At 39.4% G+C, this 24,975-nt stretch overlaps 1 protein-coding gene across 1 annotated transcript; it reads left to right on the top strand.

Annotated features, from left to right (window-relative positions):
- Positions 1–136: 136 nt before the first annotated feature.
- TXLNG (taxilin gamma) lies at positions 137–24,731 on the top strand. Its single transcript, XM_069770311.1, has 10 exons — positions 137–364; positions 8,377–8,689; positions 10,878–10,969; positions 14,304–14,474; positions 15,198–15,392; positions 16,830–16,949; positions 18,006–18,080; positions 20,260–20,352; positions 20,888–20,983; positions 22,040–24,731. Exons 1-10 carry the CDS (start codon positions 215–217, stop codon positions 22,358–22,360), a joined length of 1,626 nt encoding a protein of 541 aa, XP_069626412.1. The 5' UTR covers positions 137–214; the 3' UTR covers positions 22,361–24,731.
- The last annotated feature ends 244 nt before the right edge of the window (positions 24,732–24,975 follow it).

The following is a 24,975-nucleotide window of genomic DNA, read 5'->3' as shown; positions in this document are numbered from 1 at the left end:
CCGAGCCGAGCCGCCCGCTCTGCCGGCAGCCCAGGGGCGACTCCGCCGCCCTCGGCGGCGCCTGGGGGAGCGTCGAGCAGGGAGGGGGCGAGTCTCCCACGTGGGGCGGAGGGCTGCGCGGCGACTGGCTGCCGCGGGGAGAAGGGGCGGGCCCGCAGGGAGAGCTTCCGGTGTCCCTGGGTTCGGCAGCTTGTTTGGATGCTGCCGTCACATCATGGCGACGCGCGGAGCGGAGGCAGCGCGCGGAGGAGGCAGCAGCAGCGGCGGCGGCAGCGCCGCGGGACGGAGCCGGCGCCAGAGCCAGGGCGGCGGGGAGGCGGCGGCGGCCCCGGCCCCGGCCCCGGCCCCGAGCGGCAGTCCGGAGGTGAGGCGGGCGCGCAGCCGGGCCCGGGGGGAGGGCGCTCCCCTTCTTCCCTTCCCCTCCCCGCCCCGCCGGCTTGTGGCGCCTCGTTCCCCGTCCCCGTGCGGCCTCCGCGGCCGGCCGGTCTCCCCCCCCGCCGCTCGGGGCTGGGGCAGGCAGCGCCTCTCCCCCACACACACCCTCCGCTTTCGGAGGCCGGGCTCCGCTCCGCTTCCCCCGGCACCGGACCCGCCGCCGCGGGTGTGCGTCGGCGGGGCGGGGGGGGATGTCTCGGTATCGCCCCCGGGCAGCTGCGCCCGCCCCGCCGAGAACGGGGCGGCCCCCACGGACACCCCCCTTCCCCCCCCCCCCCCCCCCCCGAGGGCTGACAGGCGCTCGCCGCCTCGCGCGCGCGGCGGGCCGTTGGGGGCGGCGGCACGTGGCGGGGCCCGGGGGGGGGGGGGCGGCGTTTCCTTACCCTCCGAAGTAGGCAAAAAATGGTCTTTTTTTGGGTCTCTTTTCCCTTCCGCCGCCGGAACGACGCTGAAAGCGGCGGTGTGCCGGTGGGACGGGGAGACTTGACTAATTTCTGGTTGCCCGTCCGCGCAGGAGGCGCCTGGAGCGGCGGTGCTCGGGCAGCGGGGGGCTCACGGCGTCACCGGGGGGCTCACGGCGTGCCGTGCGGCAGAGCCGCCCCGGTAGTCTCACGGGCCGCTGGAGTATCTCGTCCGGTCTCCTTACGTAAATTTAAGTGGCTTTTTTGCGGTAACTTCTTTTCTGTGGCGCAGAGGATGATAACATCCCAGAAATAGTAACTTGGTGGTGGTGGTGGTTGTTTATTTTGGCTGTTGAAAAGAGATTTAGGAGGCTAGGGAGCTAGTTTTCCTCAATGAAAAACCGCCTTTTCTGCCGCGTGTTTTCTGAAGTTCTTTACTGGGAAGTGGCTCATAAGTAACTTCAGTCTCTGCTATGAAAGCAGATGATGTTGGGGTTTTTTTGTAAGAAAAAAACCAACAACAACAAAAAACCCAAACAAACCAGTATCTCCATATTATTTGATACACCCACCAGTCAAATGGAATTCACTTTTTTTAAAAAGTGAAATGTGGCGGGGATTATTAAGCAAATTTTACTTTGAACTTTTTTTGTGAATTAAAAATCCTTCGGCAATCGCTTGCAGATTTCCCTCCCCCTGCCGTGATACACAGGAGCTTCTTTATTTTTAGGTTCCTTGTGACCTGTTTGCATTGGGAATTCAGAACTTGTCTACCCTGCTTTTCCCAGAAACATACTGTGGATGACTGGAAAACTATTAGCTTTATAGTAAAGAGGAAGTGAAACCTCATTGGCGGAAGTGATTCATGCTATATTAAATGTTTTCTTAATTAGCACCTGTCTCGGATGCTTGCATTAAAAAAGGGCTGGTGAAATGTGCAGCACTTTGCCCTGTATATAAATGCACTGGAAGTTTCCATTTAAGCTTTGGGTTCCTCCAGTGAAATTTTTGCTAGAATTACAGGAAGTGTTTTTTTATGTTTTAAGCTAAAACAGGGAAGAGATCTTTCTAATCTTTTTTTCAGAGCACAGAGAAGAAAAATGACATGAACCCAAACTCTCTTTTTTTTTTTGTTCTTTTAGATTATGTTTGAGGTAAATAAAAAAGCTATTTCTAAAAGCAGGAATGTCTTCTGTGTCATAAGGCCACTGAAAGACAGAGCAAGAAGCATGGAAAGGGAAACAGGAAAAAGTAAGGACCATAAGCAGGGGTCATGTGAGAATGTGTCTGAACCAATATCAAAGACTGTATCCTGAAGGCCAGCAGTATTAATAGTGGAATTCTATTAACATTGGTTCTGTGTTGACTTAAAAGATAAAATAGATTTCCAAAGTAGCTGTTTCTTAATCATCCTCCTGCTGTGTTGGGACTCGTAACTTTGCAGTGCTTTGAAACTAATGATGAGCAATGCTGCAGGTGTCTCAGTCCAGTATTTTGAAAGTAGATAAATGAGTGCATAGAACATAATTTTTAATGTAATGACAGAACAGGGCTAAATGTTTGCTCGAAATGACTTTCTGATCTCATGGCTAAGATCTTAGTTCAGCAGGGAAGCCACCTCAGAGGCCTTCAGGTTTTCAGAAAGGTATAATTAGACTGCATGATCATTTAGGTCAGTGAGCACAGTATAGAGAAGAATTGCATGGAGAAATAACCTTAATAAGGTAGTCTTGTGGTCACAAGCACCTGAATTATTGTGTCTAGACCAGTGGATGAAGGTGCAGCTGCTATAAAATTCAAACCCGAATTTTGTGACATCCCAAAATGCTAGTTTTTATGGAGTGGGGAAGTCATGAATAAAATTACTGTAAAGAATGGCTGATTTTACAGCACAATATGGTTATGTTAAATGAAGTCTTCTTGAGTATCTGTGCTGAGAAAAAGTATTACATGTTTTCAAAGTAAGTTTTCCTGTGTTAGCAGGTAAAAGTAAATGACTGGGATGCCTAAAATTTGTTATAAACAATAAACATTTATGATAAATATGGCATACTTTTTGCCACAAGATTTCTTTATGTAATTGCTCAGGATAAGGGGTATAAGGCTTTTATGTCCAGTGGCATGTGTGGTAAGTTTGAAAATGTCATCAGCTGAACAATGTTATTCAAATGGTGTTTTCTGGAGCCTGATGCTGAGCAAATGATTATGTATTTGCTTATATATTTAGGTTGTCTCACAGTTACCAACATCTGTTTTATGTACATGTGTTCTAAAGCTTCCAGGTTATTTTTTTGAAAGTATTAGCAATTCCAAAGGCTAAGGTTGTAAGAGTCTTTTCACAGTACAGGCCAACTGCTACTATGGGGAATGTAGGAGGTGTTTTGATAGATTTATGTTAGTACGCTTTTTTTTTTTAGGGTAATTTGCTAACATATAGGAGAAAAAGGATGTTGGTGTAGCTGCTAATGATGGTTTTCAGGTGTTTTAGGGAAAGACTGAGTATGTGTATGTGCAGGAGTATGAAGATATAGGTACTTTAGTACACATAGTACCAATAATAAGCACAGTATATTTTAGTTAGCACTGTACGTTACAGATTTTTGTAGGTACTAGAACAAAAAAATAAGTCTGTTCATGATACATTTTGGCATGGTAGGATAAGTTCTGTCTAGGTGTCTGTTTTGTCCTTATGTGCGGTGCGTGTTACCGAAGCAGTACTGTTTGAAGTAAGGTTGGCTTAGGCTCTTGTGATCATAGCTGGTTTCCTAAATGGGATGCCAATCTTGTACTCTCATATTTTAGCTATGAAGTAAGGTAGAGTTTTCCTGATGTAAACCTCTCTTGATCAAGATACAAGTTGAGAGAACAGAGCAGAAGACTCAACGAAAACTTTGGGGTGAGCAGGAGCGATGTTACCAGTAATTTTCTGACAGGCATCCTCAAATTGTTTGGCCTGTAACTCTGTCTTAAATAGCTTGAGGATGATTTGCTTCTTCAGGTATGTCAGTGTCTTGTAATGGCTGGTTTCACAGCTAGGTAAGCAGCAAGTATCTTATTTTTTTAATGATAGAGTTTTGAATTTTGATAAATAATTTTGTGGTCTTATGAAGTGGCAATGTACTCTTTGTCTCTCACTGGAAATCTTTCTAGGCATGTAACAATCTAATTCTGGTTCATCAGATTATAAGCCACCTATCATTAAAGCCAGTTGGAAGGCAGCTGGAAGCTGAGAGAGCATGGTAGCAGCTAGAAAAGGTAGTGGTGATTTCAGTAGAAGGTCTTTGGTGGGGTGTTTTTGCTTTGTTTTTATTCAGTCAGTACTGAATCAGCACTATTATACAATGTGCTGTTGGAAGTGCTCTGTTCTGGCTGGAATGTTAAACTGAGAAGTTCACTCCTCTGATGAGCATGCATTTGAAAAGACAGAGGTAATAGCTTGGGTTGTTCTGACCATTGTCTCAGTAAGGGGGGGCAATTTCACTGAAACTGATACCGTTTAGTACTTAACATCCTCAATGTGACGTTTATTACTGCTGTACTCCAACTTGAAGCTTGACACAGATAAAATCTGAAACTATCTGTAGTTAAAATGTTTGAAGAATAAAACTGAGTGTAAGAAGGCTCTTTAGACTTCTGGTTATGTTGTTAATATCTAAAGTGGCAGCTAATGTAGAAAATGTCTTTGTTAATCAGAATCAGGAAGTCATTTAGCTATTAGTGTTTGTGGCCCCTGTCAGGCAATAACAGACTTCTGTGTTTAAAATGAAAACCAAACACTTTCTAATCCAGGTAAAATACATTAGAATTTTAGTATGTTGTGCCACTACTGTCAGTTTTGCTAAAACTTACGGACTACAACTTGATAGAATTTACCTAGGTTTTTTGTTAGGGTTTTTTTTTGTGTTACCAGGTTCTAGCTGCTGGTAGAACCACTTCTTTAAATATAGTATTCTAGCCTGTGGTCACCAATTTTTAATTGTATTTAAGCTAAGAAAATTAGATATTATTACAAAAACTGTCTACTGCTACACTGAGCTTTGGTTTTGCAGGGAGCACGCTTGCTTGTCAGTAAGCTTGGATTTGTTCCATGTTCACTGGAAAACCAAAAAAAGGTTGACAAGTTCTGTAGTTTTTTCACTGTTGCTATTTTCAAATATATTTGAGTTATGCAAGACACTTGTACACAAACCTTTTTCTTCAATTCAGTATTCTGATAGGTTATTTCTACATTCTTTGTTAGACTTCAGAGAATGAGTCTGAAGTTCTGAAGCTCCTTGTGGGTTTTTTGATGAAGGACAGAGAATACTCAGAGTTGAGAAATTATTATTGTCAGTAAAGAATTGGACTGACAACTAATTTGACTTTGGCAAAAAGCTCTGCTGAATTAATGAGGTGGTGGTGGTGTTCACTCTGTGAAACTTCCACATGCTTTGGAATATGCATGTTAATTGCCAGCTCTGAATGCACAGGTGTTTAGGTTACTATGATGGTTTGCTAGTAAAGGTGGGCATTTTGCAGCTCATTGGTCACGTGTATGCCCCTGCCAGTAGTTCTTTTTTCCCCAGAAGTGGCAGAATTTTCTCAGATGAAAACCATCTCTGGGTTGTCTGAATTTGAAGCAATGCTTCTCATGAATGTTGTCTTGCTGATGGTGTTCCAGTACCTCAGTAGTCAGTGTTAACTGTGTACCTGTGGTGAGGATAAGGTATTTTTTGTTTAGTTCCTTATGCTCTGGCCGTGATTAGATTGACTTTTTTTTTTAGTGACTCTCGTGCTTTGGCTTGTTTCCAACCATCATGCTAGCACTTCTGGTTGGCAGGATTGCCTATTGCTGTGCAGTGAACTGGGTTGAGGTACTGATCTGGCTATAAACTGTGTTAGAACAAGTTGCACGAATGTTATTGCTAGCACAGCAGAGGCGGGTGTGAAAAAAGGGAATGAATGATAGCAAGAGAGCTGTTTGGGCACTGCTGCTGTTCAGTGTTTAACCACAGCCAGTCAGGCCTTCTCAGCTGCTTGTTGGAGTTCCTGGCAATTTTGTGCTCTGCTTTCAAAAAGAAAATTTTGAGTCTGTTTATGGATTTCAAAAGTCTGGAAATACTGTGCCAAAGCAGAAACTTTGAGCTTAGAGCACACTTTCTCTGCCTTTTGCTAGGCTTCTTAGGCAGAAGTATCTGAATCAGAAGTTCACGTTCTACGTGATGGAAAAACTGCAAGTTTCAGCTGTTGTGTTGGTACTGCAGTTCTTTTCATATACCATTGATCTTTCCTGTCTTGTCAATGTAAGGTGACACAGTATCTTCAGCTTCTATAGGAATCATGGTTTGGGGAGAAGATCTGTGCCATGGTTTCAACCATTGGTACCTACAAAAAGGTTAACTGAGCTCTGCTTTTTCACCTCTCTTGTCCTTTTTCAAGAAGCATCTCGTTTGTTTAGCTGACCCTAAACTTGGAGGGACAAGCCTTTCCTATGTCAATGAAAGCCTCACAGTTTAAGACAATCTAAGGAAAAAAAATACACATTTTACAGCTCTAAAAAGTCAACTGCTAAATGCTGGGGTTGGTCATTTGTTACAGTAATTCTATTACTGTATTACCTTTGCAGTCGTTTATCAAGTACGTTGTCTGACGTGATTGGAGAATGATAAAACTGCAGTGCCTTTGTTCATAAAGCACGTGCATCATTTCCACACTTGTAAAGAGCAGTGCCAAGTGAATCTTCCTTGATAAGTCAAAAGTTGCTCCTTAATGTCTATACAGATTATTTGCGGTTAAAAGGGTTATTGTCCTTCATGAAAGATATTGTATGAATTCCATCTTCTCAAGAATGAATCTGCCTTGAGATAAGGTCGAAAGCAAAGGACTTGCTTTAAGTGTAGAGAACAACTAAGCTGTTACTTTTTTTTTACAGTGTTAAAGCATATTTGTTTAATGATTTTTAAATAACTCTTCCAAGCATGCTGAAAAAATTGGGAGTTGAAATCTATCTCACAATATATTATTAGTGTTGGCTGCGTTCCTTTGATGTTGGCTAATTCCTTTTGAAGAGGAAAACGGTCCATCTGTGCAGAATATAAAACCCAGTGCAAACTCCTGGCTTTAAGAATTAGCACATTTATAATATTAAAATATAATATAATCTGAAACTAGTTTGTGCTTGAACAGCATAACTCTGCGTATAAACAAGCCCTGTTTTTATAATTCCTTGTGGCTTCAAGGAAATATACTTCACTGAAAATAAATCGATGAGAATGATCACTTTACTTTGGCAGTAGAGTGAGTTCAACTCTGCTTATCGTACTTTTAACAATGTATGCACGTTGTATAGTAGGATTGCAAATGGACAGCAAAAAAAATACCCAGTCACCTCCAAGTGTTGTCCTGAGTCCCAGCCTCTGTAGTGTAACAAAACAAACAAAACAAAAAAGCACCCAAACACCTTTGAAGTTCTCATCAGCCTTAAATGTTTCTAGAAATTGAGAATGTTGTTCTAGTGATTGAGAGAGGAATCTGGTAGCTGCTTAATAAGCTGTAGTGTTCTGCTCCAAAATATGGACATATCACTGCAGTGTTAAAACAGCTGGTGATGTTTAACTTTTTGGTTAAATGATTAAACATTTTGGGGTTTAAGAAATCTTTCAAGAAAGTTCTGTTTAATTGAGCAGAAATAATGTATTGTTAAAAATCATAGGTGGTGGGATTCCAAATCTGAAGCCAGTGAATACTCACTTTTTTTATTATTTCATAGATGTGAATCTTAACATTTCAAACATGGATGTGCTCCTGGTCCTGTTTATCATTCTTGTTAAACAACATATTTTCTCTAGTCATGAGCTGACAATCATATTTGGCATTCTGATTGAAGTAGCTTAAACTCTTACCCTAGCTATGTTATCAAAGTAATTTCTGTGGATTTCTTTAGACTTCCTAGCAGGTTAATATTTCCCCCACTTTTTTGCAGTATGTCTCTTGAATTACTTTAAAACTGGTATCTTTCAGTTTTCCGAAACTAACACGTAATAAAGTTGGTTTTAATAATGGTGTCCTCCTGTCTCAATTTCTGTACCTTATTTTTCAAATAACCGTACATAAAGCTAGTTAAACTCTTGCTGAGTTTCAGGTTTAGTATACTTAGTGTTGATTTGTGAGATACGTTTTTAAAAACTGTGAGGGAGAAATGTTTTCATCTAAGATTGTGTGCTTTAACAGCTGAGATGATAGCCAATTAGTTTTGGAGCTTGAAGAACAGGTTTCCATGTGAACTTTTAACTTCTAGAGCATAAACATTTTTGCAATGACAAGGTATCAAAGTTGTTTTGTAATAGAGTAATTAATATTTTGCGTTGTTGTGTGCTGTTTTCTTCATCACTCTTTAGGCTCATTCTGTGTACAGTTATTTATATACCTGTCTTAACCACAGTGAGGATCAGCTTGAATAACAGTGGGGTTTTATTTGGCAATGCAAAAGAAAGGTGGAAGTTTCATTTTAAATACAGTTGCCTTGACTGTTTACTTCCACTTCTTCCTTTCCCTTCTGAAGTTGGTTGGTGGTGCAATGGAAGAAGCTGGATCTCGGGAGATGGAAATGAATAACCAGGAGCAGCTGGTGAACAGGAAGTGCAATGAATTGTCTGATGCAGCATTGCAGCATGCGCATTCCAACTGTTATGGCCTGGAAAACATAGGCACATTGGAAGAAGCTGAGTATATCACAAAGAACAGAAGGCACCTAGCGTCCACATGCTGCTCTCAAGAGTCTCGTGAGGAGACTCCTGGGAGAGAAGAAGCCCGTACCGATCCACCTGATGGCCAACAAGATCCAGAGAGTGAAAAACACAAAGAGAAAACTTTGGGTATGTTTTCTTTGGCACTTTGATTTTTAAATGGCTTCAATATCTTCGTAAAATAGCTATGCGTTTGCTCTGTCTTTTGTCTCAAGTTTACTCTGTAGCCAAAACTTGTCATCTTTAACTGGATATTCTGAGAAAATCATAGAATCATTTAGGTTGGAAAAGACCTTGAAGATCATCAGTCCAACCGTTAACCTAGCACTGCCAAGTCCACCACTAAACCATGTCCCTAAGCACCACATCTACACATCTTTTAAATACCTCCAGGGATGGTGACTCAACCACTTCCCTGGGCAGCCTGTTCCAATATCTGACAACCTTCTCAGTAAAGAAATTTTTCCTAATATCCAACCTAAACCGCCCCTGCTGCAACTTGAGGCCATTTCCTCTCGTCCTATCACTAGTTACTTGATAGAAGAGACCAGCACCCACGTCGCTACACCCTCCTTTCAGGTAGTTGGAGAGAGCGATAAGGTCTCCCCTCAGCCTCCTTTTCTCCAGGCTAAACAACCCCAGTTCCCTCAGCTGCTCCTCATAAGACTTGTGCTCCAGGCCCCTCACCAGCTTCGTTGCCCTCCTCTGAACATGCTCCAACACCTCCATGTCTTTCCTGCAGTGAGGGGCCCAAAACTGAACACAGGACTCAAGGTGCGGCCTCACCAGTGCCGAGTACAGGGGAACAATCACCTCCCCGCTCCTGCTGGCCACACTATTTCTGATGCAGGCCAGGATGCCGTTGGCCTTCTTGGCCACCTGGGCACACTGCTGGCTCATCTTCAGCCGGCTGTCAGCCAGCACCCCCAGGTCCTTTTCTGTTGGGCAGCTTTCCAGCCACTTTATTACAGCCTTGTTGAACCTCATACAATTGGCCTCGTCCCATCGATCCAGCCTGTCCAGATCCCTCTGTAGAGCCTTCCTCCCCTCGAGCAGATCAACACTCCCTCCCAACTTGGTGTCATCTGCAAACTTGCTGAGGGTGCACTCGATCCCCTCATCCAGATCGTTGATAAAGATATTAAACAGAACTGGCCCCAGTACTGAGCCCTGGGGAACACCACTTGTGACCGGCCGCCAACTGGATTTAACTCCATTCACCACCACTCTTTGGGTCTGGCCAGCCAGCCAGTTTTTTACCCAGCAAAGCGTATGCCCATCCAAGCCGTGAGCAGCCAGTTTCTCCAGGAGAACGCTGTGGGAAATGGTGTCAAAGGCCTTGCTGAAGTCCGGGTAGACAGCACCCACAGCCTTTCCCTCATCCACTAAGTGGGTCGCCTGGTCATAGAAGGAGATCAGGTTGGTCAGGCAGGACCTGCCTTTCATAAACCCATCCTGGCTGGGCCCGATCACCTGGTTGTCCTGTATGTGCCGCGTGATGGCACTCAAGATGATCTGCTCCATAACCTTCCCCAGCACCGAGGTCAGACTGACAGGCCTGTATTTCCCTGGATCCTCCTTCCGTCCCTTCTTGTAGATGGGCGTCATGTTTGCTAGCCTCCAGTCAACTGGGACCTCCCTGGTTAGCCAGGACTGCTGATAAATGATGGAAAGCGGCTTGGTGAGCACTTCTGCCAGCTCCCTCAGTACTCTTGGGTGGATCCTCTTCGGCCCACAGACTTGTGTGTGTCTAAATGTGTGCTTCTGCTTAGGAAAAGGCACTTCTTAATGCATATGTAAGAATCCTTCAGCTGGTAACACTAATAATAATAATAATAACAACAATGTGGTAATTACTAATCAGCTTTTTTAACTTTGCGGTTGTTGGATTAACTTTTAAATTTGGGATTGCAGTGTTCAATGCTACCAAAGCACTGCTGATACTTAAATTCCAAAGGCTTATTAAAAACACTTGTGTGAGTATCCTTTATTAGCAAAACTTAACCTTTTAAATTTCACTCTTTCAAATTTTTCTTTTTATCTGTGCTGTTATAAACTATGAAACAGAAATATTTTTGTGGTTTTAAGATTAAAGTGACTTTTGCTATCCAAGTTGTGTAATGGCATATAGGCAAGTCAAATTTATTCTTACTGTGATAACTTCCCATTTGCCATCCATTAGGATTATGTAGCTATCAAATCACAGAACAACTTAACTCACACTAATTTCTTGTGGTTCTATATTTTACTTCTAAAGACAGGCTGCTTTTCTGGTACTTTTTTTTCTCAATATGGTTGTCTTTCATCCAATTCATAGGAAAAGAAGTGTTATTATTAATGCAAGCCTTGAACACACTTTCTACTCCAGAGGAAAAGCTGGCTGCTTTGTGCAAGAAGTATGCTGATCTGGTATGTAATTTGTAAAGATAGCAGGAGTTATTCATGTGTTAATATTAACTGTGGAATGCAAGAACTTCTAATACAGGACAGTTAACGATTTTGAATCTTTCACGGTGTTGGTAGGAAGAAAAAAAAATGCTCAGGCTTATTATGAGAATTGTTTCAGCCAAACTTGCATGTAGTCATTTCACTTCTACATGACTGCCTAAATCCAAAGAAAAATTAGGTTATGATAACTTTTTGATAACTTGGTGTTGAAGCATAACATTAACAGAAAAGCTAAGAGTTTCTTTTGGGAGTAACTATTTTCTTAGGTTTTGTCTGTTAATAAAGCTTTTGTGCTAGCATTTTATAATTTATACCCTATAGGATAAAGGGAAAGAACATACTGTGATATTGAGATCTGGGGAAAAAAAGTTCAGCTTTACTGAACTCTTTAGTGATTTTTGGGGGGTAGGGGAAGTTGGAAAGGTCTAGGTTTAATTTTGCTTTGTGCTTTCTGATCGTGGAAAGGAATGGATAGAAAAGTATACATTTCTTCAGTAACAAACCAAAAAGGCAAAATTTTAGCAGTAATTGATCACGAAGTGTGTTCCCACCCCAAGTCGGAGAAATGGTAATTTTTTTCCTTAAATTAAGTGATCGCAAAATTGTGGCGGGGGGAAAGGCTCGTAAGTTCACTTTTTAGAATGTGCCTGGGGACAAAAATGTTTGACATGTTCATCTTGAGACGGGGACAGGCAAGAATGGAAAGACTGGAAATACTGTGTGTATATGTTTTCCCACCGTATTTGTATCTATGAAATGAATGCAAAACTAGAGATAACTGAATAGCTTGACAAAAGCCTAAGATTTATCCTTCTGTAGATTTCAAGCCTATTATAAATGTGAATGTTTCTGAAAATGACATAATGGCTGCATGTGGCATAACTCTTCTGAAATAAATGTATTTTTCCTTTGAGAATAACGATGTCGCCAGAGCTTTGAGGATGAACTAGCAGGTAGTCTTTTTACTCACAGAGGCAATACTAATTACTTAAAAATAGACTTAGATTAGTGCTGTTTAAGAAATCCTGAGTCCTCCTTGGAGGTCTGTTATGTTTTTGCTTTGTTTTCCTTGCTCTCTCTCACATGCACACTCTTGTTCACATGAGGGAATTTCCTTCAAAATCAGCAGCTTCTCTAAGAAGTCACTTTCATTTAAATGAGAAACAATAATACTTCCATAGTGCAACTCAAGGATGGGGAGCCCACCTAAAAATGAGCTTTGATACTGTGAGAGAAAAATGCAGTAAATTAGTTCTTATGAGCAATTGCTTGCGCATGTGATGCCTTTTCTATTTGAGCAAACAGCTCCCATGTCAAATCACAGTGGTGATGATGATGGCCTGCACGAGGAGCTAGGTTGGCATGAATTCCTTGCTTCTGCAGAAAGAAAACAGTCTGCACCATCTTCACTTTGAGTTTTCTTGTTGAAGGAAAGATCTCAAAACAGTTAGGGAACAGCTAGACCAAATGAATTGTAATTTCCTTCAAGAAGCTTGGCAGTCAGCAGAGACATGTTCGTGTTAGTTTTTTTTCCCATCCCAGGAGGGGATCCATAGTCAGAGTAAGTGTTCACAGTCCATAGACAGTCACCATCCTAGAAAACTAGGTTTTTTCCCCATGATGCTCAGAACTGCTGGGAAGTTGGGTGGGAGCTTGTCCAGGTGTAACAGTAGCTCCATTTTAGCTGAATGAGTCTTAGAGGTACTCTGTTCCCCTTAAAAAGTTTAGGTTGGATCTGGTTGTGTTCCCTTTAAGATGCACTCTTTTCTTCATGATAGTGGTGTTGAACCACTGGCATAGGTGTCGGCTTTAATGCCAGCAGAGGTTTGAACTGTTTATGACAGTGCACCTACAATGCTTTTTTTCTTTTTTTAAAGATTCATCATCTTTAAAGCTCACTGTCAGGTTTTTCAGTGGTGTCTCATGAAAAGGACTGTACAATAAAGGTAGGAATGCCTCTCTCCTGGCAAAAGATCTTCCACAATTTTTTTTTTTTCCTAATTTGGAATCTATCAGGAGATCAGTTTGTGATACAGGAAGGTTTGCATCCTTGGTGATACGTCTCACACTGACATACTTTTACAGGCCTGAAGTTTCCTAGGTATGCAAACAGCACAGCCACTTGAAGTGGTTTTTCTGGCCACCCAAGAAAAGGGCTTTTTATGTTTGGATATCAAAATATTCCCTTGACGTTCCTTTTCTTTAAACTAGATTAAATATGCATTTAATTTACTGTTGTCATGGAGGTCCTTAACTTTATTCCTTCTTCTGTGCTTCAGCATTATTTTGAGCTCTTTCAGAAAACCAGCATTGTGTTATTCTTCTGTCATGGTGATGTTCCTCATTGCCAGCCTTCTTTTCCTGTAGTGTCCCGAGGCTGAGGCACTATCTAATAAGGAGCAGTGTTACACTTAACATTGTTACCTTCTTTACAGTAGAACAGACTCTAAATAATATGGTTTCTCGGGGAGCCCAAAAATCATGTATAATGGAACTCACTCTCAACTAGATATTAATGCAAGAAACTTCTATTCACTGGATATTCATAGAATAGATTTTGAAGTCAGCACTATATACAAAGTTTAACGCTGTCATCTACCATCTAAACAGCCTAAAGGAAATAGAAAAAAAAATTTTGCTTCAAATGGTTGAGACTACAGATCCCTGAAGTCATCAAAGTATGGGCTGTGCAGCTTTAATAGTATTTGGCTTGATTTGTCAGGGCTGCTAGTTGTTTGTATCTGTTCCTTTCTGAAATAACTTAGCATTTTACAAACTTGTATCAATTACTGCTTCCTTTGGTAGGAGCTCCTGCTGACAAGAACGAACTCTGTGCACAGTTCTGTGGGTTTTTCTTTTTGATAGTAAAAACAAGACCTGTTGGATATACAGCTGTGTGTACTTTACAGATAAGGGAGTGGGAAAAGTTGTGACTTGTTGAAAAAACAGTCTCAGTTGGCTTTTAATTGTATCTGCCACATCCTCCTTTCTCAGGGCTAGTCCTACCCCTGTAACTGAATGCAAGCTGATAGCCCATGGTCAGTGGGTCCATGGTCCCTGTTCCTCAAAGGCGAATGTTTAAGTTGAAATTTATCTACTTTCATCTTCTGTCCTTACACATTTCAAATTCTGTGGGATGATGGGAGTTTCTCTTTAAGATCAACTTGGGGGTCTCAATGAAATTATTTGACTTCCTTGCTTTCATCTGAAATGTTTAAAAGCTCAGTCTGCTCATCTAGATGCATAAAGATAGTTTCAGCTATGTTTATTTAATAAATATACTCTCTAATGTTAGTTGGAGGAGAGCCGCAATGTTCAAAAGCAGATGAAGATACTGCAGAAGAAGCAAGCACAAGTTGTGAAGGAGAAAGTCCACTTGCAGAGTGAGCATAGCAAGGCCATTTTGGCACGTAGCAAACTGGAATCTCTCTGTCGGGAGCTTCAGCGTCATAACAAGACTTTGAAGGTTAGTTTATTTACATAAATTACAGTGCCAGTGGTGGTGGTGGAAATCTTACTGATTACTGCTTTTTACTTACCACTTTGCCCATTACCTGTACCTGCAGAAGATGAGTGGCATGTGGCATAAGTGTACTTGATTTTAAGGTAAAGAGTATGGGGATAGTTCAATTCACTAATTTTTTTTTTTTTCCTCAAACTGGTTCATATTACTTGCAGTATGTGATCTTGTCATACTTGTTTCTGGGAGCAGTGCTGATGACTGCTGGAAAAAATAGCACAAGTGAAATAACAGCAGCATGAAATGGCAGGGTATCAAAAAAGGCTTAATTCTGTCAGAATATAATGGATGGGAGTGAAATGGAAGAGAGCCAAGAGATTCTTATCTGTGATCACTGTAGGAAATTTCATTACAGTATCAATGTTTTTTTTAACATCTGGGCGATTCTTACATTTCCAATATTATTCATGTAGCATAATACCAGGATCTGAGTAATATTGGTAATGGTAAGGACAAGATTCTCTAAAAGTTTTTGGAATTTCTAGATTCTTGATTCTGTTTACCTTACATGGGTAGTCAGCATAGCATATTGTGATTCTAGCTTATTTTAACTCTAGCACTGTAGAACTTGAAACTATACAGAATTGAATTCTTACCATTGTTTCTGACTCAAAAATATGGAAAAGGTGCGTGGTTTGGCTTGAACATGTTAATATTCTCTCATAAAAGGAAGAAAACATGCAGCAAGCACGTGAAGAAGAAGAAAGACGGAAAGAAGCAACTGCACACTTCCAGATTACACTGAATGAAATTCAGGCTCAACTGGAACAGCATGATATACATAATGCCAAGCTCCGTCAGGAAAATATTGAGCTGGGGGAAAAACTGAAGAAACTCATTGAGCAGTATGCATTGCGAGAAGAGGTGCTTACATTATGCTTCTAATGGGATTCTGTTAGTTCCTTGACTGTAAGGATCAGATAATTACTTAAAGGGGAGAAAAAGCCTTAATACTTTACAGCCATCGTGTAGATGTATTATAAATTATTCTTTTTACTTCACTACTGTGAAAAATTAAGTAGCTGTTTGGCCCACTATCTGCCTTTCCTGTCTGGTTTTGCATAGCTAAATTCAAGATGCATTGAAAAAAATCTTTCATAGTGAAAGTGGTGGAATAGGAATAAGTTGTCCAGAGGTTGTGGAATCTCTGTCTTGAGAGGTATTCAGAACTCAACCGGGCAAGGTGTGAGCAACCTGATCAGACTTTGAAGTTGACCCTGTTCTGAGTGGACTAAATGGCTTCCAAAGGTTGTTTCCAACATAAATATGTATTAATATTTGAAGTTCTTCTAAATTATAATTTCACATTGTAATGGGAGGAGGATATAAGAATTATCTTCTATCTTACTTATTTTGGTTCACTAAGGTTTGGGGGGGGGGGGGAGCTCCTTTGTATATGTAGCTGCTCTTGTTGGCATAGAATCAAAGTAAGCTGTCACACTTTAAGAATATATTTGGACTAGTGTCATAAAAATGACTATTACAGGGCTAACTGAGCTAGCTTTAATTGGCACCAGTGTGTGAGCTAGCCAGTCTAAGCTACAGTAGTGGAAAATAGCCAATTCTCCTTGTCAAAGAGGGAACTAAGTTTCAAGGAGTTCTACAGCTAAGATTAGTTTGCTAGTTCTTAGTTGGCACAAGGGATTTGGAATATAATTTCTCAACTGGTTGGGTTGGGGGGTGTTGGTATGGGGTTCTGGGGTTTGGGGTTTTTTTGTTGTTAATCTGGATCGATTTGAAAGCTCTGTGTAGACTAGTTCCCCACGTTTTGCGATGATGGAATATTTGTATCTACCATGAGATAATTTGAGGAAGAGAAAAGGTAGGAGGCTGCCTTGTGCTACTTTACAGATGGATGCAAGACTGCAAAATTCAATGATCTGTGGAATTTCATTAGCTAAATAAACTATTGATGCAAACTTTGCTCGTTTTGAGCTTTTTTAATTATGAGGACTAGAGCTTTCAGAAGTAACAAAGTACAATAGGGATTAGAGGTAGATACACCAACTTTAGAAGAAAGGATGTAGACTACTTGTTACAGGATTTTTAAAATGGTGTGAAGTGACTGACAGTATTGTGCCAATTTAATAAAATACGCATCTGACTTCTGTGAAAGACAAAAAAAGTGTAGTTATAATGTATGGAGATAAAGGGAGAAAAAAAGGTGTGTAAAACAGTCTTTTGCTGCTTTTTTCTTTTGCATGAAACTTCTAAATTATATGGATCTCCTCATACATATACAGTTAAACTCCACTGGTCAGTTAAGGTTACATTTGACTAATAAGGTTTTCTTTCTTTTAGCATATTGATAAAGTGTTCAAACATAAAGAACTGCAGCAGCAGCTTGTGGATGCCAAACTTCAGCAAACTACCCAACTTATTAAAGAAGCAGAGGAAAAACATCAACGAGAAAGGGAGTTTGTAAGTGAATTCTATATATGTTAAGGGAAATAACAAAACCCACCAAATCAGATTTTTCATGATTTAAAGCAACTACAGGAAATTGAGGGGACTGTCTTTTGAAAGTTAGACTAGATTTCAACAGCAAGACTGAGATGTAAGTTTTGTGTTGTATGATGCCTACAATGTTAATGTCAATATTTACAAGCAAGTAATGTTACTGTTTCCATTTGCTCAGCAAATGTGCTGGATATCATTTAGATTTTTCTTAGAGTGGGAAATATCTTGAGCTGAAACACCAAAGGTACTTTCTTGCAGTCAAGAGTTGTAACTTCTGGTTTTATGCTCTAAGAAATACCAAATGCAGAATAAGGCATGCTTTTCTGAACTATCTGTCTCCAAAACTATGCCTGATGTTTTATTTGTATGTTAATAATCAGCAATTTACTTGCAGTCTTCCAAGAAGTTTGCTTCCAATTAAAAAATAATGCTTAGGTGAAGACTTTTTTTTAATGCCCCTTATGTATCTGTAACTTCTAGGCAAAAACCTTGCTTTTCCTCCATAATCTTAAAATGGTCCTTCAGTGTTGGATTGTCCTGTATTTTTAAAACATAATTTTGGAATCATAAGCTGATGAAAGTCTCTCCAAAGATGAACCTACAAAATGGTGTCAAGTTGAAGCAAAATTGGTTTGAACTTGTCTGTGGAGGCGATATTAATGACTGGAGAAATGGAGGTGGAAAATAAATGAGGTTACAAAACAGTTACAAATTATATACAGTTCGTTAATGAACTACTCATATAAATTTAGTGGTTCAAACTTGCTACAGAAATAGAAACATTGACTCATGCTACCAATTAGAAAAAAGTTTCAATAAAAATTTCTGCATGCCAGCACATGCTTTAAATCATATATATGAAAGTATAGTATAGTAAAAAAAAAAAAAAGCCCATGTGAGAAGACATGGTTAAATGGCCCTTAAGTGATGTCAGTGTTCATTTTTCATCATAGATCAAGTGAAGCCATTTTTAGGAGTACTTTCTTCGTTATGTAGCTTTTTTGCATTGTTTTTTAGCTGCTTAAAGAAGCTACTGAGTCCAGACACAAATGTGAACAGATGAAGCAACAGGAAGCTCAGCTGAAGCAGCAGGTATCTTTTTTTTAATGGAGTGGTCTTCAATAACATGTTTTCCAAAAAGAAAATGTCAAAAGATTTGTGATTGTAGAGGACATAACACAACATATGAAAAAAACTATATGTATCATTCATCAGTTGCAGTGTATTACTTATGAAAAGTATTTGGTATTTTTTTAAATTAAGTCCTAAATTTAATTTCCAGTAGGTAACTCTTCAGTAGTGAAGTGTGAAGTATAAATTGTAAAGACTTGACATTTTGTACTTGCTGTTTAATACAGCTGTTAGAGTACTGTTACTGGAAAGTGCTAAACATTGAATTGCTAGAGATAGTATCCTTTTAAATTAATAATGTTAATATTACAAAGACTAGAGTATATGAAAGCTTAAGAATCTATTCATTGTGACAGCTACTTTACCATTCCTTGGCTTCTCTGAAACTGTTCTTGTCTTTTTCAAAGGTATTTTTATCCTTTTTTGTAGCTGTACAGCACCAGAGAGGCCCTTATGACTATAAAGAGTTGGGTGGGGATTTTTACCCATGCAGATTTTAGAATTTGTTCCTTAGTGTTTCCATCTTGGCCTTTTGTGGAGGATTGGGAGCAAGCAATGTCACATTTATCGCTGTAGTTTTTCAGAGTTAGTAACCTGAGTGTCTCTGTCCACAAAACCCTGCTATCTTCAAATTGTTTTCTTGCTGTAAATGCTACAGCAAAGGTCCTCTCTGAGAGTAGAGAAATGGTCTCCGGTTTTTGCACTGTGGTTCTGGATCACCTGCAGTCATTGGCCACATGTGAACTCAGCACATAAGGCAAAGGGAAATGGTAGGTTCAGCTTAACATCAGAGCATCTGAGAAATGGTAGCTGTTCCTTTTGTATACCCCTTAGTTTTGTGAAGGTTTTTATTAAGTCTCCTTGCAAGCTCTGTTTCATGCCCTTTTTTCACACTTACTGTACCTAAGACTTTTCCAGGCCTTCCAACAGTTATATTTAAAGTATGTGTGTAGTTAAATGTAATCATACACACACATCTTCGTTGGACTTGAACTCATTAATATCCAAATTCTCCCGAACAGTTTTTTGCCATGCTTAGTCTTTTATGATTTTTTTCAAGTTGGTTACCCTTTATTTAAAATCCCACTGCCTTTTTGTTATGCTTTTTAATAGTAACAATGTGTATAGTTAGTGGTTCCCTGGGGCTGATAGATTTTTTTTTTTTATTATTATTATTTTTGTAGAATGAGCTAGAAAGTTCAGTCACAATAATGGCAAAAAGTCATGATGTACCGTTGACAAGCTGGGCTAATTCCTGTTATGAAAGTTCCTCTACTATTAGAGCAAAATACAGTGTTTCTGTACTCTGAATTATATTGTCCTGCTAACCCCATATGTAAGAATTGAGAGAACTGATTACTCCTCAGTTGGAGTAAGAAGTTACTAGTAAATGGTCATGTATTTTTAGAACATCAAATCACACACTGATAGTGTAAGTTGTTTTAATAAGAACCATAACCTAATTTTTTTTTAACTGTGTTAATTAACATATTTTGCAGTTCCTTCTTGATGATTGACCTTGTGGTACAGGGCAAGAAAATTTTCTGTCATCAAATGTTAATGCTCTTCACTTGTTAAAATGTAATGCTTTTCACTATTAAATGAATTCCTTGTCAATATTCGCTTTCCATGATTTTTGCTTGCTGGGCAGATTTCATAGGTTGTGAATGCATATTTTGATTTCTGGAATCAATCATGTTTATTTTGTCCCAGCCTTGGTTGTTAGCTTTGGCTGGTGAAGGTGGAAAGGTAGGTCTTTTCTAAGTTTTATTTCATTAACTGTGTGCTGGATTTCCTGTCTATGTGTATGTCCACAGATTTTTTTTTTCTTCAGTGGGGAAGCAAAAATGAGATAGTGATGAACTGTGGTGTCTTTCAACATTTTATAGACATAATATCCTTTTTACTTCAGAATATATTGCTGTTCTGTAAACATAGAACTGTCTCATATAATTTGACTAGCATGTTTTCAGACAAGTTCTGCATGCTTCTCAAATGGAAAACGTAGGATAGTATAAAAAAAAACATAAAAAGAAGTTAATCTTCTACTATTTTGAGTTTTAATTTTGCCTTGTACCTTAGTATTTTTTGTATGTGTATGCAGTAGTTCAGGTTAATGTTCATGCCTCTTTTCCAACAGCTTTCTCTTTACATGGATAAGTTTGAAGAATTCCAGACCACCATGGCAAAAAGTAATGAACTCTTTACAACCTTCAGGCAAGAAATGGAGAAGGTACTTACAGGATTACTTAGTTTCATAAAAAGTAATATAAAAATGCATGCTGTTAGCAGGATGCATTTTAGATTTTATAACAGTGTTTGCCTTCTGAAAATATATGGAGTATTTTGACATTTAATTTGGATCATAAGATAGGGCATAAGAATTCGTCATGTTATGGAAGAGAGATATAATTTTTTTCTGGTTTTTGACATCCTTGCATAATATCTAAATCTCAATTTCAGTGTTTTATCAAAGGCATACAATACTTCTCGGTCTTTTTGGCTGTGCTTATGTTTCAAAACTTCTTTTCCTGGAGTTTTTTACTAGTTGTACTTGAAGGTTGCTAGTCTGTTTCTTTTAAGAATCAATCTTGTTTGAATGCAGAATCTGTATTTGTGGGGTTGATTTTGTGCAGAAAGACTTTTCTGTAAAATAACTTGTTCAAACCGGACTTGGAAGGTAACACTAAGAAGTCAAATTACTCATATAAGCCTATCTACATTGCAACACAAGCCACAGAATTAAGTTTTTTATTTATCTTTTGTAGATGACAAAGAAGATTAAGAAACTGGAAAAGGAAACCATAGTGTGGCGTACAAAATGGGAAAACAACAACAAGGCTCTTCTGCAAATGGCTGAAGAGGTAATTACCTTTTAAGCAGCAGTATGGCTAAACTAAAGTCTGTGTCCTAGAGAACTTCATACAGTTCTTCAGTTTTAGAGAATTGGGAATAATACACAGTAGCCTCTTCTTGGATTGTCTGCCTTATGTTTTCTGTTGTGTAAATGGTACTGTTCTCCTCAGACATGGAAAATAAAAGGCTGCTATATAAATCTAAACTCACAACACACACAAAAAAAATTCAGCCTCTTCTTTCCTTGCTTACTGTTTAATTGGTGGGATAATGTGTATGAAATCATACAAGCTGAATGAATTAACTGTATTTTAAGATGCTGAGCAAAGTTCAATCAGTGCTGCAGTAGCAATCTATTTTAAATATACAAGATTGACATGAAGGAAATAACCCATGTGTAAGGGATCAATTACTTTCCTGGATTGCTGCTACTTTTGAGGTCATGAGGTGCCATTACTTAATTACAGTCCAGCAAGAGAGGAGCTAAAACAGCTTTCACACAGGCCATAGCATACAGTTCTGCAGTTCTGCCTACACGAAGGTCTAGTTCAAATATATTAAGTATGACTTTGCTAAACCATGCTAGGTCATACAGGTTCTGCTATAGCACTGCTTATCTTTCTCTGTTCTTTTAATGAGCTGGTTAGGAGAGCCATGAGTATGGTATGTTCTGACCTGGACTCTGCTGCTGGATTGTAGATTTCCTACTTGTATGCCCTTCTGTTCCCTATAGTTGCCATTATTTGGGTTGTAATTGACTGCTTTATGGGACTTCATATCAGCATCCTCACTGATACTCAGCCCTCACTTAAAATTAGCATTATATAGTTATATAGTTCTCATTGCCTGTTTCTACAGGTGTCGCCACTCCAGCTTAGACAAACCATCTGAAGTGTAGTGGTCAAGTATTCCGAGGAAATTTGCTCTAGTGCAGCTAGAATTTGACCTACTGGGTTAATTAAGACTTAATATTCAGGATTAAGTGATGGTGATTCTTTTCATTAATTTAAGAAAAAAAAAAAATAAGTTGGATCACAGAGCTTTTATTTTCTTTTGTTCTTCAGAAAACAGTAAGAGATAAAGAATACAAGGGCTTTCAAATAAAACTGGAGCGTTTGGAGAAGCTATGCAGGGCCCTTCAGACAGAAAGGAATGAGCTGAATGAGAAGGTGGAAGTCCTTAAGGAGCAGGTTTCTCTCAGAGAAGCAGATGTGGATCTAGCTGTGCAGGTGTTGCAGTCCTGCACGCTCAATTCCCACGAAGAGCTGGGAACTCCCACTGACATGGAACCAGGAATTCAACCCGATGTGGAATCACGTATGGCAAATAGCTCTGAAAAGACTGTCTCAACAAGTCCTGTTCCTGGCACTGAAACTGTAGACTAAAATGAAGTGTAAACACTGTATTGAGAGATATATTTTGTGTATAACTTTCTCTGTTGGTGGTAACTATTTGGTTTTGTGGTGAAAATTTTCTTACTTTTTCTACCATATCTGTATTTTCTTAGAACTACTGGACTTATGTGGTACAGGAAGCTGCATAGCAGCTTTAAATAGCTTAAACTATAAATTTTCCACAACTGTGTTGCACATCTGCCTCATTTTTTAAAAGAAAATATTTTTCCATAAAAGGATGCATGTGCGTTTCCTTCCCACAACACAAATCACTGTCATGGAAGACCGTGTACGGATATAACATCATTCTGGGGAAAACAGTGACAGCAGGTCACTTTTTGGTTTAAAGAACAGCATTCTGGTTTTGTTCATTGATTTGCCATTCAGTATACTAAAGATTACCAATTTTTCCAGTAAATTTATCTATATAAGGATGTCTAATGGCCAGTAAAAAATGTCAGCTTTCCCCTCTAGTATGTTTCCATATATATGAAAGAAAAAGTAAAGGTCCAGAATATAGTAAAAGATGTTTAAAGGGTTTTATGTACTTTGTGGTATGAAAAAACAGCTTTGAAATACATTAATTTGCAGCTGGTGAAACAGGGTGTACAACTTTTTGCAGACTTCTCAGGGTTGTGTTGTAAAGGTTAGTTTGGCTTATTTGCCCTACCTGTGAACATGTTAAATATAAATGTGTGAGAAAATGTACAGCAATGTTACAGAGTGGAATTTTGCAGTTGTGTAGCCTATTGCACAGGTGTTGGTCGTGTTCTTCCCTCTTTGCTGCACTGTGTCCATCACATGGTTATCCTGACTAGAGAAATTCATTACTGTCTAGACAAATCTCTGGATTATCTGAAGGGCTGGAAAATAGACATTTACTGCCAGAGTTCTGGAAGACATGAGTCTGTGGCATATAGGCTTTCTCTAATAGCCTTGTATGCAATGTATTTAAGCGTTAGTTAAGCGTATACTGGTTGTAATTGAACATGTAGATTCAAATACTTTTCCTGAAGTACAACATGGAATTTCTTGCTCAACCTCAAAGCTGTACCAGTTGGCAGAGTGCCTTCCCAGTTAGGTTATCTGGTAAAGACGGTACTTCAAATTCTTATGCTACCATACCACAAGCAAAGTTCCCTTGTTAACCTTAAACTGTATAGTCTTTTCTTAGAAAATTTGATACCCACATTTTTACTTCTTTTCCTGAAAGAAACTAGGACCAACATTTATTTTTTGGCAAGGCAATGTGTGAAATAACTACAAGCTACCCTTAACTTGAGTTCCCATGTATTTACTTTCTAGTTTTGGTTGCTGTCATTTTAAGAAATACGAGTGTGTGTAGCCTTTTCTGGTACTTAAAGTTCTTTGCACTTACTTGGGAGGGGATTTCTGAATCAAGCACATCTCTCAGTGAGCTTCCCACCCTCATTGCCCTTGACAGTTTAGTGGCTAAATTACTTGAATGTTCAGGCTGCACTGAGCTCCTGATCCTTTTCCTGTAGTAATGGACATTGAAATAATGTAGCTGTCTCTGAAAGAGAGTAAGGTTATGTAAGGTGTAACAAATGTGTTTTAGCTCATACCACTGAGAGGAACTGCAAAACTGACATTTCTTAAATGGCGGAGCAAATGGGAAGCTGGCCATCTTTCTCCTAGATTTGTGCAGTTTTTGTGTTTGTGGTCCAAGCACAATGCAGGAATGAAAAGAAGGTAGCAATGAGCAGTCAGTCAAGGTAGACTCAGAGCTTTGAAATATTAATCATGCTAAGCATATGGCATAAAAAATACTGGAAAGAAGTATTTCAGACTTGCTTTTCAAATGACTTGCTTTATAGAATCAAACTGTTCAAAAAAATAGTTGTTGTGAGAACTGGTTTTCAGCTAACACTAAGCATGAAGTAATTTTCCTGAGGGAAAGTGAAAAAATTTGTATCTGATGCATCATACCCTTGGCAAGGTAGGACATGCAGTTTTCTATTTTTACAATTTATTATTTGGACATTTGTATCTTTAACAATTCTTTCTATAGTGCTTGTTCTATATGGAGGCAAGAGTGAATTTTTGGACCCTGCTGCAAGAATATTTTAAAGGGCTTTTGGAGACATGATTAGATGTATAGAACAGCAATACAAATATATTTGTTACTGACTTAATATGTAAATGAAGCAGAACGCCCCGAGTGACAGGCTTTTAAAATGGGGATATCCTTTCTCTTTCCTACCCTTAACATACCCATATCATATCAACTTATCTGGCCAAGGTGAGCTATATTTTGCTTCCTGAAACCAGTCAATACAGTTTCATGCATTGCTTAGAGTGTTGTTTAAAAAAACAAACAAACAAACAAAACTACCAAAAACCCCCCGAATTCATGTAAGGGATAAGCTCAGCACTCTATAACTGATCTGCCATACAGCAGGCTATTGCACTGCCAGTCTGCAGCCAAATTGGCTTCAGAAGGGTTTTTAAGTAAACTTGTATTAATGCCTTTCTCCCACTACCATAAACTGTTTAACCTGGGCTGTAAACTGATGTAGCCTGAAATAAGTATGTCTAATTGTCAAAACTCTGGGGCCTGATTGACAGTTTTCACCATGATTAAG

This window comes from Haliaeetus albicilla, chromosome 25 (assembly GCF_947461875.1).
Source record: "Haliaeetus albicilla chromosome 25, bHalAlb1.1, whole genome shotgun sequence".
Lineage (NCBI taxonomy): Eukaryota > Metazoa > Chordata > Aves > Accipitriformes > Accipitridae > Haliaeetus > Haliaeetus albicilla.
The sequence above is the reverse complement of the archived record's forward strand: the minus strand, read 5'-3'. Positions and strand labels throughout refer to the sequence as shown.